This window comes from Cibotium barometz, chromosome 9 (assembly GCF_041138505.1).
Source record: "Cibotium barometz isolate CiBa-2024 chromosome 9, ASM4113850v1, whole genome shotgun sequence".
NCBI lineage: Eukaryota > Viridiplantae > Streptophyta > Polypodiopsida > Cyatheales > Cibotiaceae > Cibotium > Cibotium barometz.
In genome coordinates this window covers 27,667,476-27,685,459 of record NC_141054.1, presented here as the reverse complement: position 1 = coordinate 27,685,459, position 17,984 = coordinate 27,667,476, and the positions used below count along the sequence as shown (strand labels likewise).

The following is a 17,984-nucleotide window of genomic DNA, read 5'->3' as shown; positions in this document are numbered from 1 at the left end:
TCCATGTGTACATGATCAAGAAATCCTTTCCTTTTTGGGCCATTTCTTTCTAATGGTAGCCAGCTTGGTTTTTAGAACTATCAAGCTAAACATGTGTGTGTGATGACCCATCATAACTAAATTTAGGTAATCCTTTGACAGTTCTCTTCTTGTGCATATCTTGAACTGGCAAGCTAAACATGTATGTGTGATGACCCATCATAACTAAATTTAGGTAATCCTTTGGCCCATACATGGTGCACATCTTGACAACCCCAAAAGACTCATCCTTCCTCAGTAAAAGATAATCTTGGATTTGGAAATGTTGCACTTAGAGTTAGAGGCTATGGCAAAACACTGAACAATATTCAAAGCCCTCCTAACATTATCATTGCCAGCCTTAGAAGATAATCTTGGATTTGGAAATGTTGCACTTAGAGTTAGAGGCTATGGAAAAACACTGAACAATATTCAAAGCCCTCCTAACATTTCACTGCTAGCCTTGAGGAAAAGGAGCGAGTCATTAGCAAAGAATTGAATAACTAATTGACCAACATCACCCATTTTCAAACCAGAGATATCACCCCTAAGAGCTGCCTTCTCTAAAGCAAGAATAAAGGCATGAGTGGCCATAACAACAGAGAAGCCATAACACACCATCCTTGTGTCACAAATCTCATCAAAGAGAACCAACCATGTAGCCGTAATTGATCATAAGCTGAGAGCAAGCACCTCTTCCAAGTGTGAAGACACATTAAGAAATTTGCCTACAAAATCCCAATTCCTATAGCACTTTGTTAACAAATGACCAATGGACTCTGTCATACGCCTTTTCAAGACCAAGTTGAAGACTATACGTTTTTGCTTAAAGACAACAACCCATTCCTTTCCAACAAAGACATTCATGATATTGTCATAAATAAACCTTCCCTTATTAAATCCAAATTCTCTCTTGCTTACACTGTCTTGGAGAAGAGGGAGATTTTGATTTCAACCACCTTGGTAAACTTTTTGTAAATCACAATTATAAAGTAGAGTAACGGGTCTCCAATGTCTAAAAAGAATCACAATAAAGCAGAGTAATGGGTCTCCAATGTCTAAAAAGAATCACAATAAAGCAAAGTAATGGGTCTCCAATGTCTAAAAAGAATCACAAGCTAGTTGCTTTGGGATAAAATTTACTAATCCTATCTTTGTTTTTCCTTTTCAAGCTCCCCTTCCCTAAAAGCCTTAGCAATAAGCTTCCTAACTTGGTCCTTAAGTTTATCTCACAACTCAATGAAGAATTCTACTTAGCAGCCCATCCTACCTAGGGGTTTTATCCTTTCCCATAAGTTTTAAGGTTCTTCATGTTGAATAGGTCTTTCTACCTACCATAGGACACCATTTGAACTAACATAACATTTTTAGCCTAGAACCTATCCTATGACCTTTATTTATGCATACTCAAAGTACTACCCAAGTAGTTATCCCAGTTCTGAGCCTTAACTTTGGGGTTTTTATGGATTACCCCATCTTGATCTTTCACAAGACCAATAGACCAGTCCCTTGGAAAGATTCTTGCTCCTTTGAGAAACATTTAAATAATGAGATTTTGTAGTTGTCTTTTACATTTAAATATGAGATTTTGGAGTTGTCTTTTACATAAGCCATCCATCCTCCCATCTCTTTCTCACCTCCTTCTGTTTACATAAGCCATCCATCCTCCCATCTCTTTCTCACCTCCCATCTCTTTCTCACCTCCTTCTGTCTCTCCTTTCCTTGCCCTTTTTTTTTTCCCACCTATCCTATTACATCTTGCATGTCCTAGGCAAAGGCAACCCATTATCCATGCCAACCATCTTTGTGAGCTTTAACAAACATTTGATCCTTCAGTAAAGAGTTATTGACATCAGTAACCTTTTGGGGAAAGCTTTCCTATGCTAACTAATATCCTCCTAATCCCGTTTGAGAGGAAAGTGATTAGTAAACATCATAGAGAAGGTATCATAGAGAAGGTGTCCACCTGGACCTTAAGAGCGTGGGGGGTGTTGGAAGCCTAATCACACCAAAGTAAAGTCTATCAAGTCTAGCCAAGGAATCACTATATTGAAGAAGGAAAGGTATAATCTTACTCATTTCTCCAATCCCCAAGCTTCCAACCATCAAGGATACCTCTCCTACTAACAAGCAACTCGTAAGCTTTGTTGCCTCCAAAATTGGCTAGCCACTCCCAAAGCTGGTTTCTTTGTTTTGGTAGTGTGCCAACCATAAACATTCACAATCCATCTTGTTTCCCCCAAGATTTGCACTTCCACTAGAAGAGCTCTCCCATTGGGGTGATTTGCCACAATGGAGGGATGAAGTCTCTTGTAGATGACACTCATCACCCCACTCAATCCTTTGTCTAGCCCTCCATAGGAACACCAGCCATTTCCTAAATGCCATCTTCCTTTTACCATTGTACCATGAAGATTGTGCTCTGTGATAGCCCAAATATCACAACTTTTACTCTTCACCTCTTCCCAAAAGGAACCCTACTTCCCCATATCTCTAATTCTCTTCACATTCTAGCTTACACCTTGTAGAAACCCTTTCATTGAGGGGAAATTTTGGGAAGTAACTCTTCACCATTCTCTTCTCCCTCAAAATCTTCACTCTAATCGAGATTCCTTGCCCTAACTTTATAGCCCAAGATTCCAACTTGCTCCTTATTCAATTTCACTCTCTCAAGGGATCAAAAGGGTTGAAGCTAACCACCTTCTCCTTTAAATACACAGAAGGGGTCTTGGCTTGTTAGCACTAAAGCCTTTTCCCATCCCTCGTTTTCTTTTCCATTTCTTAAAACTCTCCTCCTCAGCATTGCCTAGAGGCTTTTGAGCATCCTCTTTTGTGAGACTATCCTTCAACATATCCTTTTCCCTAGTTGTTTTGACTTCTATCAACTTACATTTGGCTTTCCCATTTTCCCTTTCGATTTTCTCTCTTTATCAAGAACTCCTTCACTTTTTCCTACTCTACAGTATCTGGTCGAATGTGCCACATACAAAATAAGCTCTAGGGAAGGTGCTGCATTTAACCCAATTTCCATAATACCTATCCCCCCCAAGATCTACTTCAACTACCTTTGGGGTTTCAAGAAAAAGTATCCAAGATAACACATACTTTACTAGATGCCCTTCTCGAGGAGAGTTCAGTTTAAAACATATAACACCATGCCAATCTAACTAGTAATATCACCTATACTTTATTAGATGCCCTTCCCGAGGAGAATTCAGATAAAACATATAACACCAGGCAAATTTGACTAGTAATATCACCTATAGTAGGCCACAACCAATGGCGGAAGCCCTATGAACTCAACATACACAGAGAATTCGTGTAGAAGACTCTTATTTACATCAAACAAGGGGTCAAAGGGAATCACATGCATGAAATTTAAACCCATAAACAAAGGCTTGACAAGGATCTTAGACACACATCTAGGGTGATTAAACAAGGTAATAAAAAAACCCTTACACGGATAAAAAGTATTGCCAACAATGTTAGCCTTGAATGCACTCTTGCAGACCCCCTAAGCTGAGACATGGTGACCTTGATATTCTTTTGCACTCCCTTGTCTGCTCCAATAGTTTCAACAAACTATTTCTTCTCCTTTCTCCTTGCTACGTCTTGATTAGCCTTTCATTTCATATCAAGGTCATCCTAGTTAGCCTAACCACCTTCTTTGCTCCCCTCTTTCAAACCCCCTTTCCAATCCATCTCGATGTGACAGAGCAACTGACATCGCATGTAGAGTGCTCTTAAGCTTAAGGGCCAAGAGCAGTTTCTTTCTATTGATAGTATGGAGGATATTATCTATCTCCTATGTCCTCTTCTTAGAAGAAAGAGGGCATGTGTTGGTCTTTGGATAGACGTACCCTTCCTTCCATAGATCCATACACATACTCTTTCTTTTGAGATTGTTATGGAAATGTGAATTGTGGCATTAATTGTGGAATTATTTGATATTTTATATGATATTTATGGTATGCTCATTTTTCGCACAGTCGTGAGTGGCTACACACGAGAGCGTGGAGCAGTGGTCGCATCGTGATGGGAGGATAAGCAAGATTTAATGTGTCTTATGTTTTTGGTGAGCAGATCAGTGCATGGAGTAGCGTGGGTGCAATGGATTTTGGCCGGTACGTGGCCGTCAGGTTTTGGTGTGCGTCGATAGTCACCCACTCATAGTTTCATTTAATTTAAATGTAAATAGCCAATCTTGGAGACCAAGTTACTTTTTGATATTAATAGCCCAAAGTGGAATGTATCACGCTACTTTTGGGCACTTGGTTTTTGACTAATAAATAAATACATGCATAAGGAAGCATGCTCACTCATGCATGGGGGGATATTGAACCCATTCTCTTTGTCGTGCATATCTGGATTTTTAGGATCTTCTTGTTTATTTTGCCAAGTTACGTTATGGTGATGGTGGATAATTAACAGCATTGGTGCATTAAGGAAACATGAGAAAGCATACATGATTTATGTTAATGAAATGGAAAAGAAAGAATCTTCTCTCACACCACCACAACAACAAAAATTCACAACAACAAAAATTTATTGCTTCATTCAACCTCCCCATCTACCCCCTTCTCGTGGTGACTTAGACCATAAGGTAGAACTTCTTCCAGGCATTCAACCGCCGCATAAAGCACCATATAGACACAGCCCTTTACACCAACAAGAAGTGCAACATCAAGTAGTTGAATTGCTTGACAAACGTCTCATTCGCCCTAGTAGCTCCCCGTTTGGTGTGCCTATCTTGCTTGTGCAGAAAAAGAATAAAACCTTTAGGATGTGCATAGACTATAGAGCACTAAATAAAGTGATTGTTAAGAACCGCTACCCAATCCCTAGAATTGATAACCTATTAGATAAATTGAAAGGTGCAAGTGTATTTAGTAAAATTGACTTAAAGTCTTGGTATCATCAAATCCATATGGATCATGCTGATATCTTTAAGACTACTTTCCGTACACAATCAGGACATTATGAGTTTGTTGTCATGCCCTTCGTCTCACTAATGCTCCTACCACATTTGCACGCATGATGAACAATTTTTTTATAGATTATTAAAACTTTATGATTGTTTTCTTTGATGATATTTTCGTTTACAGTCACTCTAAAGAAGAACACAAGGATCACTTAAGTATTGTCTTTGATTTGTTAAGGGAAAATAAAATATATGCTAACCCTGATAAAAGTTATTTCTTTAAAACTGAGATAGAATGTTATGGACCATAGTTGATAGATTTAGCAAGCAAGCATACTTTGTACTTTATAAGAAGACCCTGTCTGCCCCCCTCAGGTTGCAAAGCTATTTATTAAGACTATCTTTTCTCACAATGGCTTTCCCAAAGTCATTCTCTCTGATCGAGATGGCCCTTTTTGCAATCGTTTCTGGGTTGCTTTATTCAAGAACTTAGGTTCTAAAATGGACTTTACATCTGCTTTCCATCCAGAAAGAAATGGCCAGACTGAAGCTACCAACAACACTATTATGGATCTTCTTAGATTTTACACTATTGACCGGCCGTCGAATTGGGATCAACATTTGCCCTCTACTTCAATTTGCTTACAACAATACCCTCCATTCGGCTACTGGTCGAGCTCCCTTTGAAATTGTCTATGGCAAGAAACTTCCCATTCCTGTCTCTACCATAACTAGTGATGTTCCAGCGGTTGACACTTTAGCTTGTTGGGCCATGCGACTATTATAAAGCTAAAGTCACTGAATCTATTAAGCAAGCACAATTGAAATACATCGCTTAAGCTAACAAGAAACGACAACGAATGAAATTCAAAGAAAATGATATAGTTTAGCTTCGCATAGAGAAAAGACGCTTAAAGAATATTACCAAGCATCCCAAGATCAAGTTGGCTCCTAGATTCTATGGACTGTTCACAGTTATCCAACAAATTAATGAAAATGCATTCCGCTTGGGCATTCCCACTCACTGGAAGATACATAACTCATTCCAAATTACTTTATTGAGACCCTTTCAAGGCCCTCCTCCTATTAACCCTGTTATTGATGACCCTCCTCTCCTCGAGGATGACTCTGAAGTTCTAGTACCTAAAAGTATTATTGACTATGACCAAACAACCACCCGTACACTGGCACTGTGTATCATCGTTACTTGGTGAAATATAAGAATAATTATATTGAGGAATCACAGTAGATTCCTGAAACATCGCTTACCCTGCACTACCGACACTTGATTCTGGCATACCACTCACATTCACATTGATTCTTTTATGGACACCGATTCGCCAATTGAGGCAATGTCATAGTTCTTCCACATGCTTTGGTACCGATTCGCTAACTAAGGCAGCACATTCATTTAGTGCCGATTCGTCGATTGAGGTAACACGTTAGTTTAGTGCCGATTCGCTGACTGAGGCAGCACGTTGATTTAGTGCCGATTCACCGGCTGAGACAGCACGTTAGCATGAGGTTGGCCACCCTTGCTTTTGTTTATTTCACCACACAACTGAGGACAATTGCTTTTTAACCCCGTGGTACGTTATGGAAATGTGAATTGTCACATTAATTGTGGAATTATTTGATATTTTATGTGATATTTATGGTACGCTCATTGTCGCACGGTCGTGGACTGGCTACACGTAAGAGCGTGGAGAAGTGGTCGCATCGTGATGGGCGGATAAGCGAGATTTAATGTGTCTTGTGTTTTTGGTGAGTAGATCAGTGCATGGAGTAGCTTGGGTGTGATGGATTTTTGCTGGTGCACGGCCGTCGGGTTTTGGTGTACACCGATGGTCGCCCACCCATAGTTTCATTTAATCAAATTGCTACAATTCGAATGTAAATAGCTAAGCTTGGAGACCAAGTTACTTTTTGATATTATTAGCCCAAAGTGGAATGTATCAAGCTATTTTTGAGCACTTGCTTTTTGGCTAATAAATAAATACATACATGAGGAAGTGTGCTCACTCATGCATGGGTTAGCAAGATAATTTGCAAGATCAGGGTTAGCAAGATAATTTGCCAACATATAATTTTCAACAAGCTTGCATGAAGTTGTAAAAAGATATGAGGGACGTTGCCCAAGCGTTTTAGTTTCATGAATCTACTTATATAAGAATCTATACTTTTACAAAGGCAGGCCAAAAATTAAAGTCAATTTATATTTACCATACATACAAACCCTAAGCCTGAGGTGGCCCTATACTCCCGACAAAGGGCCAGCATGATTTGAGTCTTCATCTTCTTTAAAATCTCGAAGTACACAGCAGGTAGTGGCGCTGCTGCGACCGCAACAACAGCAGCGTGTTTGCTCCTCTTGTGTGGATCTACTGCTATAGAAAACCATCGCAATGGATCGTTACCAGCGCGTGGAGAAGCCCCGCCCAGAGACGCCCATCAGCGAGAATGAGATCCGCGTCACCACCCAGGGCAAGATGCGCAACTACATCACCTACGCCATCTCCCTGCTCCAGGTCTTTCTTCGTTTCGTTTTTTTAACAAAGAACAAACCTGTTTGTGCGCAAGAGTATTTTAGAAATGAGTAATATCAAAGATGGCTTTCGCAGGAAAGAGTATATTAGGTTTCGCAGAAAAGAGTATATTAGCTATGGGCCTTTCAGGATCTTTTTTTAGTTTTCAATTTTCTAATGTTTTCTTTGATTTTTCCACTTTAAATTGACCTGCCTTTTTCCACTCTTTTGCATTAATTTTTTCCTGCTCTTTTTTTTTTCCCTCTCACTTTCCATTTTCTCACCTAATCAGAAAAATGCATAGTTTTTGAACATCATTCTCTCATCTGAATTAGAGCTGCTTTTTGAAACATTATTTTCTTACTTTATTTGGGACCTTTTTGAACCCTTCTTTCTCTTTGCTACATTGTTTTGTTGGAGCCCCTTATTCTGTTGGAGTCTCCTTTTTCAACTCTATGGTTCACCTACTTATTATTTTCTTATCTTAAGAAAAGCTGTATGTTTTAAATAGTTTTCCACCTAGTGCAGCTTATTTCTTATTTTTTGTGGATCTTTTTGAATAATTAGGAGAATTTACTTCATGGAAGTCTGCAGATTTCTTCTGCATTAATAGCTTACAATTGCTAGGTTCTGTTATTTTTCCATGGCAATGCAGAAGAGGCTAAGTAAATTTTGAGTATTGCCTCTAAGTGGTGGTTGTGTTCACAGGAATACATGTGCTGTGGGCTTAGTGGTTTCTATTTTACTCTCTGCCCTGTTTTCTCTTTACTTGGGCATCCCAGCTTTGCATGCATTGGGCTTCACAAGGCTGTGTGGTCTCGTCCACGAACCGATGTGGCAGCTCATTAGTTGGGCTTTTGTGACACTGGTTTGGTCCTTGCAGGACAAGGGAACGCCAGACATTGTTTTGAAAGCTATGGGCCGTGCAATAAACAAAACGGTGAACATAGCTGAGATTATCAAGGTTTGTCCTAATGCCCAGAAGTTGGCTCTATGCTTGTGAAATCTGTAAAAATGTAGGTTTTTTTTTTTTTGGGTGGGGGGGGGTGGGGAGAGTGGGGTAGCGGGTCTTGCTCATGGACTGCTGTCTCGTCCTGCAGAGGAGGGTTGAAGGTCTTCACCAGATTACAACTATTGGTTCAACTGACATAACGGATACATGGGAGCCTTTGGAAGAAGGACTTCTTCCGTGAGTATAGTGACTCACAAGTTTTGAGGTTTAAAGAAGCCTGATTCTGCTCAGTAATGAATTCTAGTGTTTGGTCTGATGCAGGTTGGAGCAAACCCGTCATGTATCGATGATCACAGTTGTTCTCTCTGTCAAAGAATTGGATACCACATCTACGGGGTATTGGTCGCACCATTTTCCCTTGCTTTTTGGGTGATCCTCATAGTTTTCTTGCAGCACGAAAGCATGAATGGCCTTCTTGATTGCAGATATCAGCCACCTCTTCCAGCAGAGCTTGTGAAGCCCTTGGCAGACTTTGAAGATGAAGGAGGAGGTAATGTGTAAATGTAGGGAAATCGTAGAGAATGGGTGAGTCTCATCTTTTATCTCCGAAGTTATAAGCTTTGTGGCATGTGGGTTTCAGAAGGCTCCCCTCAGGGAGGGCGTGGGCGTGGGCGTGGGCGTGGGCGAGGACGCGGAAGGGGAAGGGGAAGAGGAAGAGGAAGAGGAAGAGGTGATTTTTTATTTTTATTTTTAAATTTGTGTGATTTCAACTTTCAAGTGCGTGCATACTTGTGAGAAAGCCTGTATATTTTATTCTAACACCTGTGTTTCAGGGGGGTATGAAGCTAGTGGGGAGTACAATGGATTTGACGAAGGTTACGGCCGTGGCCGAGGCCGTGGGCGGGGGCGTGGCAGGGGCTTTGGATTCAGGGGACATGGCAGGGCATTTGGCGGTGGAATTGATATTGTGCAAGATGCTGGTGGGTATGATGATGCAAATGCCATACCTGTGGACGGGTTTTCCCGGGGCCGAGGTGATGACCGCTTCCTCTTTTGTATGTTATTGCAACATGATTATCATGGTGCTTTCAGACTCTGTGTCTGCTGCCATTTACATCTGTAGTGGCCTTTTTACAGGCCGTGGACGTGGAAGAGGGAGAGGGAGAGGTCGTGGCAGAGGCCGTGGCTTCCAAGGTGGAGCGTGAACTAACAAGAATTGTATGGACTAACCATTCATTGCCACCCTGACATAGGATAAGTTGTGCATTTTAACAACACAAAAGTAGGCTTTGTTTTGATGTAATCTGGTGTGAGTTCTAGTTTAGAAAAGCTAAAAACGTCAGTCTGAGAGAAGGCTGTTGTATTTTTGTAGTGTTTTTACAAGGCCATCTCATTCATTCTTGTGAAAATCACATATCATCAGTTTCCTTAAAGAACTATGTTTTTTCATTCATTCTCTCCTTCATTTCACTCCAAGAGTTAAATATCCGTTATACATTGGAGTTTTTCCATCAGTTCATTAAACCTTTTTTGTCCCCCTGATAACATTTGTTGCCTAGGCTTTTTTTAATGTAGTCTTCATCAAAGAAGATAACACACAATGTTGCGTAAGAATAACCCCTAGGTTTGAACGCACACCTTAACCCAAGGCAATATCAGGTTCAACGCATGTGGCCTTTTTCACAGTAGGATCTTCTAAGAGGTTGAATAGCAGCATGCCGCTGATCGAAAGTATGGAAATGACTTGGAAGTTGTTAGATAACTTCAACCATGAACGTTCTAATATTCATGGCAAATGAGCCTTATTGTGCAAGGTATGACAATAGCGTTTGTGTACTCCACGAGTATTACCAAATTATATGGCCATAATAGTCATGTCTTGAATTCAAATTTCTTCAACACCTGATCAGTCACACCAGACTTTCCAATAAAAGTCATTAGGCATATGGTTACTGTGGCTAATGAACACCTTTCTTTTGGACTGCTAGAAACTCCTTGTGTTAAAAGAGTAAGACCATGGCTCAAAGCACGAATCATTAATTGTAGTAGGTAAGCAAGGTTCAGTATAATCATAAGAAGGCTCTTGTGCCCTGACCTGGGTTCATGGTTGAAGTATCTTACCTATTGAAGCAAGGGTAGAATGTACCAATGTATGAAAAAAGTACACGTATTGATCTTTCAAGGAAAGGTATATTTGTCCTACAAGAAAGAGTACACATATCGACGTATCAAAACAAGGTTACATCCCTCCCTCCCCCCGTGTGTGCGGAAAATAGAGTATGTGTTAATCAATCCATGAAAGAAAGGATACCAAAGAACACAAATGTTGTATCCAAGTACATGGTCTAGCCTTGCAAAGGAAGGACACATTTATCCTAAAGAAAGAGTACATGTATTAACTTATCCAAGAAAGGGTAAATGTGTGTAGTCTTTAGAAAGGGTTTATGTGTAAAACAAAGAAGGATATGTATCTAACCTCATGAAGATGAGAGTACAACTGTTCTTATAGAGTACAACTGTTCTTACTAGATGCTTTTCTCGATGTTTTTGACATGGCATCATGTTTTTTCTTCTGATAGAAAAGTAAATAATAGGAAAATGCTAAGGAAAACTTTTCTAGTTATGAATTTAGTGAAGCCTTATAGGATAGATCTTGGGAGAGCCAAAATCAATCAAGTAATCAATGAATCAATTAATTAGTCAAGTCAAAGATCATAATCCATCAATCAGATCAGAGAACATAATCACTCGCACATGATTGCAGGACGTATACACGTGCTGGATGTTTGTGTGATATTGGAAATGTAAACTTGTTCGGTGACACATAATATTATGTATATTAATGTAAACCAAACAAGCAATCAATTAACTAGTCAAGTCAAAGATCATAATCAATCAATCAATTACATCAGAGATCATAATCAGCTACGCATAATTTCTGGATGTGTACGTGTACTGATGATTGTAACATTGGAAATGTAAACTTGTTTAGTGACGCATAACACATAATATTATGTGTCACTAATTTTATGCTTGTGTGACATTAGAAATGTAAACTTGTCTAGTGGCACATAATATTATGTATATTGATGCATGCATAGTAACAAGATGCTAACAATTAAATCTCACTCACTCCACAAGAAACAGACGACATAAAAAGGCAAGTAAAGACTTTTTTTAAAGAAAAATTGATTCCAACTACTCTTCAACATAGTAAATAATGAGGTGATATAAACAATGCACCAGTTTAGATGATGTAAATAAATCCAAGAGCTAAATAAACAGTTGGGCCACTTTATTAATGAATCTTATTTTTTTATATACCAAGAAAGTGTACCTATTAGAATTTTGAGAGTAATTATCAAGAACAAGGTAGATGCTCCGATTGTTGAATTTAAAAGAATACTCACGTACAAACTTCTTGCACAACAATGTGTTCATCAATCCTTGGTGAAGTTAATCATTTTGACTATGGCTATGCTTATAAAGTGCATGTGTGCAAAAGTGTTAAGTGGTGGGGGGAGAAAAAGACCATACACAAGGTATGGCAGAGAGTTTGCTCATGTCTCCCCTTAAAATTGTAATCTTAGGGGAATGTGCCATTCCACCATTTGGTAGAGCCCTTCAAGTGTTGAAAGTGGAGGATAGTAAATTGCTACATATCCATATAGTGTGTGACATGGTACTTATGTGGTGGGCGCTTACTTCAAAATTGGTTTACAATGTTCCTCTTGCTTGTTTAATTGTGATATTGTTGAGTTGTCGTTTGCTAATAAAAATCTTGTAGGATTTGCATGTACAATGAAAACATGAAATAACAATTTCAACCTTGGAGCATAAATAGCCTCTTCTGACTCAAAAATTTGAAGAATAAATATCCTCTCGTAACTCAAAATTTTGATTTTGTTGTACATATGAATATGCTTCATCTTTATTAATCTTTGTTATACATATGAATATGCTTCATCTTTATTCATCTTTGAAGTGTGTTGTTGATTCAAACACAAAAGAGATCAAGTTTAATGAGTGAAGCCATTATGAATAATTATTGGTAATGGCAATGCCAACAATTTAAAGCACTATGCAATAACTTACGAGCATCAAATAAATTAAAGAAAAAAGAAAGATACCTCTCCTTAATGGTGTCATTGAGGCTTTAAGATCAGTTTTAATCATCTCTTGCTTGTTAATATATGTTGCCAAGTTGCCATTTGTAGTGATAATATTATATAATTTGCACGTATATAGTAAAAACTAGATTATTAGGAATTCTAGCCTCAAAGAAATAAGGCTAATAACCTTCTCCTTAGTTAAAGATGTGAGGGAATCCACCATTTAAGATTTGTCCCCTACTTCATGTTTTGTGGTCGTGTGTAAGCAACTCTTCGATTCATTGATTTCAAGGATTTAATTCCTCCAAAAACCAGGGTCTCTTAAAACCTTCATTTTATTGCTTTCCGAACGACAATCTAGCTCATGTGCTCTCTATATAGCACCAACGATGTGTGACTTGTTCCTTCTTTTACAACAAAAAAGAAGAAAATTATACACGGAGATGTCTCTTCTTGGCTCGACCAAGCCTTTCATGAAATTGCATAGAAACACCCCTTAAACAAGCACCAAAGTCCATGACCAAGCCTAGCCATGTAGCCCAAGTATGAAAACCTTAAAGAAACTAGATTTTTGTAAAAATAAATTGTTTTATGTTTTTAAGTATATGTATATTATGTATAACTATTTGCATATGTATATGTGTGTGTGTACGCACACACACACACACATGTATGCATATATATATATATATATATATATATATATATATATATATATATATACAGACATATACACACACACATATACATACATACATACATACATATATAACACATACATACATACATACATATATACATAGTACATACATATATATAAATATGTGTGTGTGTGTACACACACACACACACATACATATATACATATGTGTATGTGTACATACATACATACATATGTGTGTGTACACACACACACACAGATACATATATACATACATATATGTGTGTGTGTGTGTATGTATGTATGTATGTATATGTGTATGTATATATATATATATGTGTGTGTGTGTGTATGTATGTATGTATGTGTGTATGTATGTATGTATGTATATGTGTATGTATATATATGTGTGTGTGTGTGTGTGTGTATGTATGTATATGCATAATACACACACACACACACACACACACACACACACACACACATGCATGTATGTATGTATAGAACAAATCTCATTTTGTCAGCTTAGGAAGGATTGTAGTAAGTTAGAGCTGGCACAAGGGAATCCAAGAAATGTGGTAAGTTAGAGCTAAAGCTTAGGAAGGAATGCCGTAATTGCACTCTCTCTAAAGATTAGGAAGGAATGTGGTAAGTTTGAGCTAGCACAAGGGAATACAAGAAAAAGAAAAAGAAGGATAATGGGACCCCTATACCTCATTGTTGAGATAAATGTGGGAGACAATGTACCTATGATTAATGTCACCATTAATGGGCAAACAATTTCTAATGCATACATTGATGGAGGTGTATCAATTAATGTCATGAGTGAAAAAACACTGAAAGATACTGATTTGTAGTTTTCTCTTCTACTAAGTCTCCCTATCACTTTAAACTTGCTGATAATAATGGGGTGAAAAGTGAGAATTTAGGAGTGGATATATGTGGTATTTCTGTACCTACAACTTTCTGACTTATTCCTACAAAGCATGATGCTAGGGCTTACCTATTGATCGTTAGGAAGGCCATGGCTTTACCAACTCAAGGTAATTCAAAAGGGGGAGACATGTGCTCATTCTCCAAGGGGTCAGCAAAAGGTGCACTACAACATCAAAAGACGTTACAAGAAGGTGGTAAAGATGAATCTTCAACTTCTGATAGTTTTGAATCAGAGTCCATTGATGATAAGGCAACAAGTGATAACTTAGAGAGGACTCCATCTCAGAAGGAGAGGTGGATGGAAGTGATTGAAGAAGAAGAAGATGATGAGAGAGATCATACTCCACCTGCGCGAGATGAGGACATCTCGCGTTTTTTTAGTGGGGTAGGATGTAAGATTCCTCCCCCAGCCCCTCAAGATGTCCAGTTTCTCTCCATGTAATCAATCCCCTTTTCAGAATAATAACAGACCTTGTTTCTATCTAGAGAGAGAAAATGTTCTAGAGAGAGATAATTCAGTTCCTAGATCTCTTTGGATGGAAAAATATCCCTTCTTATTAAAATGATTTTGTTGCCATATATATAGGCAGTGATGTGTGTGAACACACTTAGGACCGTCGGGGCACTTTTTCCCTCTTTAGGAGGTTTTTTCCCTCGGCTTGTATATATGCCCATCATTCTAGGGCTGACTTATCTTTGTACATTGACAGAATCTAATACACTGTGTGTTGTGTGTATTCTTGCTTCTTCTTCTCCAAGCTTTGTGTGCTTTCCTGCAACCCTAATTCCAACAATTGGTATCAGAGCAGTAGCAGCAGGCATCGGCTCCTAGGGCTACACTGCTAGCACCCTCCGACTCACGTTCTCCGTTTGAGGTGAGCTTTCACGAGCACTTGCAAGTCCCTATACTCTGCACATTGACCCGTAGGACTTCGTGTTCTCAGAAATTGCATCTGAGGTCGTTTCGGGCTCCGTTTTTGCGTTACAAGTTCTGCACAGGTGTTTTCGTCATTTTGTGCAGAAATTTTGATAGTGCAGTTTTCTGCAAAACAGGCATATGTATTCTATTATGGACCGTGCTACTACATAGCACGAGTTGTTTTCTGTTCAGTCTTTGCTTCGTTACAGGTAGCTTTTGCATCAGTTTCAGTCAGTGGCCATGGCTGATAACAGTAATGATGTATTTCGCATGTTGTCTGCTCTGCTGATGTGACAAATTGGATGGAGACAGCAACTACCCACTTTGGACATACACGATACAGCATGTTTTGGTTGCAAAAGGAGTGTGGAACATTGTGCAGGATATGGATGTACGTCCAGGTTCTGTGGATGTAGGATGTGTTGAGGATGTTGCAGGTTCTAGCAACTCTACTGTTGCTGCTGTTTTACCCACTGCTAAGAACAAGCTCGTTGGGATGGTAAAGATGCGCAGGCTCATGTCTTGATTGCACTTTCTGTCAAACGTAACATCACTCCACATATTCGTTCAGCTAAAACAGCAAAACGGGCTTGGGATATTCTAGCTGGTTTGTATGTAGGTCGCAACGAGGCAAAAATCTCTTACCTGCGTAAAGAGCTAGAATCGAAGATTATGCAAGAAGATGATGACATGAATGTTTTTCTTGCTGAGATTAAAGATCTCAAGGAACAGTTGATTTTTGCAGGTGAGATTATTCCTGATCATTCTCTTGTGCAGACTGTTCTTGATGCTTTACCTGAGTCATATCAGGCTTTTGCTTCCACGTGGAGACTTGTTACTGAGGACAGACCTAATGTTGTCAAGTATGATACTTTAGTCAACAAGCTCTTGCAAGAAGCGCAGTCCAGGCAAAACAGGGCTAGGCAGCGTGCAGTTGATCAGGCATTTGTTGCTGCCCAAGCAGAGAAGAAGTGGTAAGGCAGCCCCTTCCACTGTTTCTTCTCCTATTAATAGGTCTGTAACTTCTTCTCCTTTCACATGTAGCAACAATAGGTCTGAGAAGGCTCTTGATAAAGGCAAGAAAAAGATCAGGTACAACTATTGTAAAGCAACTGATCATGTCATTAAGAATTGCCCTAAGCTAAAGGCTAAAGAGGCAAAGAAGAAAGAGTCAAATGCAGCCACAATAGCGGATGGTTCTACAAATGTAGATTCTGCAAATGTTGTGCAAGATACAGAATGGACGTTTAGCGTGTATTGCCAGTTTGACCCATTTGTACTACATGATGCATGTTTAGCAGTTTCTGTTGACTCTGATGTATGGTATTTTGATAGTGGTGCTACAAAGCACATTACCTCGCATCGTGATATGTTCACTTGTCTTGAGGCTGTCCCTAATGGGAATACTGTCACATGTGCCAATAATGCCTCTTACCCAGTGAAGGGCGTTGGTAAAATTATGCTTACTGCTGCAAATGGGAATATTGTCACATGTCCCTAATGGGAATACTGTCACATGTGCCAATAATGCCTCTTACCCAGTGAAGGGCATTGGTAAAATTATGCTTACTACTACAAATGGCAGTGCTTTCACACTTTCATATGCTTTGTATGTGCCAGGGATAAAGAAGAATCTATTGTCTGTCTCTGCGCTTGTTGCTAGACTTGGACTTGTAGTCAAATTTGTGGATGACAGATGTACTGTTCATGATTTGACTTCTGGTGATACGATTATTGCATCTGGCACCTTGTTTCGTGGGCTGTATAGGCTCAATTCTTATGACAAGTGTGTGGAAGATTCAGCAAATGCAGTTTTTGATGAAAAGGCAGTTTCTGATGCAAAACTATGGCATGCTCGTTTTGGTCATCTGAACTTTGCTAGTTTGCTGCGTTTGCAGAAATTTGACATGCATGCTTCATTGCCCCCTCTTGAGGCACCATTAAAACATGTTTGTGAAGGCTGTATTTTGGGCAAAATGCAGCGTTCTGCGTTTCCAAAGGATGGTTCTGTGCGGGCCACTCGCAAATTGCAACTTGTACATGGGCCTATACAAACTCCGTCATTTGGTAAACACGTACTTCGTGACTTTCATTGATGATTACTCAAGGCATGCATGGGTATATCCACTGAAGACAAAGTCCAAAGTGTTTTTGTGCTTCAAACAGTTCTTGCTTATGGTTGAAAATGTATCCAATTGTATTGTGGGCACCCTCCGTTCTGATCGAGGGGGGGAGTACATGTCTAAAGAGTTTGATGCATTTCTGGCTAGTCGTGGGATAAAACACCAATGTACAGTGCCGTATACCCCTCAGCAAAATGGTGTTGCTGAGAGGAAAAACAGGTCACTTATGGAGATGGCACGATGTATGGTCAAGAGCCAAGCTTTGCCACATGCGTTTTGGCTTGAGGCTGTCATGTGTGCTGCATATGTACTCAACAAGTGTCCCACTAAGGCCTTGCAGTCTGTTACTCCATACGAAGCTTGGCATGGCAGGAAGCCTTCTATTGGTCACTTGCGTGTCTTTGGTTGCTTGGCCTATGCTTTAGTGCCTGTGCAGTAGACAACGTAGAAAATTGGATGATAAGGCTGTCAAATGCATTTTTGTTGGTTACAATGCTGAGAGCAAGGGTTACAGATTGTATCATCCGCAGTCAAAGCGTATCTTGATTAGTTGAGATGTTTTTATGGAAGATGCTGTGCAGCCTTTGTTATCATGTACCAAAGAGACAGGTGTGAGCTCACAGGATGTATTTGATACGTTGTTGCCTCTCTGTTTACAGGTGGGAATTCAAATGTAAGTCCTAATGAGGCAAATATTCAGCCTATGCAGATTTCAAACGATATCATAGATCAGCCTATTTCTGATGCAAATTTACAGAATGTAATTTATGAGAATAGGGCTGAAAATGAGCAGGCTAGAGGTATGCCTAAATGGCTA

The 17,984-nt window shown here is 39.3% G+C and overlaps 1 protein-coding gene across 3 annotated transcripts; it reads left to right on the top strand.

The window, feature by feature from the left end:
- Window positions 1-7,154: 7,154 nt before the first annotated feature.
- On the top strand, window positions 7,155-9,869 carry LOC147635409 (uncharacterized). 3 transcript variants are annotated; one of them, XM_086802683.1, is made up of 8 exons: window positions 7,155-7,467; window positions 8,348-8,428; window positions 8,565-8,653; window positions 8,738-8,812; window positions 8,902-8,966; window positions 9,060-9,146; window positions 9,250-9,450; window positions 9,554-9,869. In XM_086802683.1, the coding sequence occupies exons 1-8, from the start codon at window positions 7,345-7,347 to the stop codon at window positions 9,619-9,621; spliced, it is 789 nt and encodes a 262-aa protein (XP_086658809.1). In that variant the 5' UTR covers window positions 7,155-7,344; the 3' UTR covers window positions 9,622-9,869. The 3 variants fall into 3 exon arrangements, with proteins under 3 accessions (XP_086658809.1, XP_086658808.1, XP_086658810.1); XM_086802682.1 differs by having other exon boundaries at window positions 9,057-9,146; XM_086802684.1 differs by lacking the exon at window positions 9,060-9,146.
- Window positions 9,870-17,984: the final 8,115 nt, after the last annotated feature.

Coding starts and splice junctions, on each gene's coding strand:
- LOC147635409 (XM_086802682.1), top strand. CDS start 7,345: ATGGATCGTTACCAGCGCGTGGAGAAGCCCCGCCCAGAGACGCCCATC. Junction 8,813..8,901: donor TTGGATACCACATCTACGGG/GTATTGGTCGCA, acceptor TCTTGATTGCAG/ATATCAGCCACCTCTTCCAG. Junction 8,967..9,056: donor CTTTGAAGATGAAGGAGGAG/GTAATGTGTAAA, acceptor TGTGGGTTTCAG/AAGGCTCCCCTCAGGGAGGG.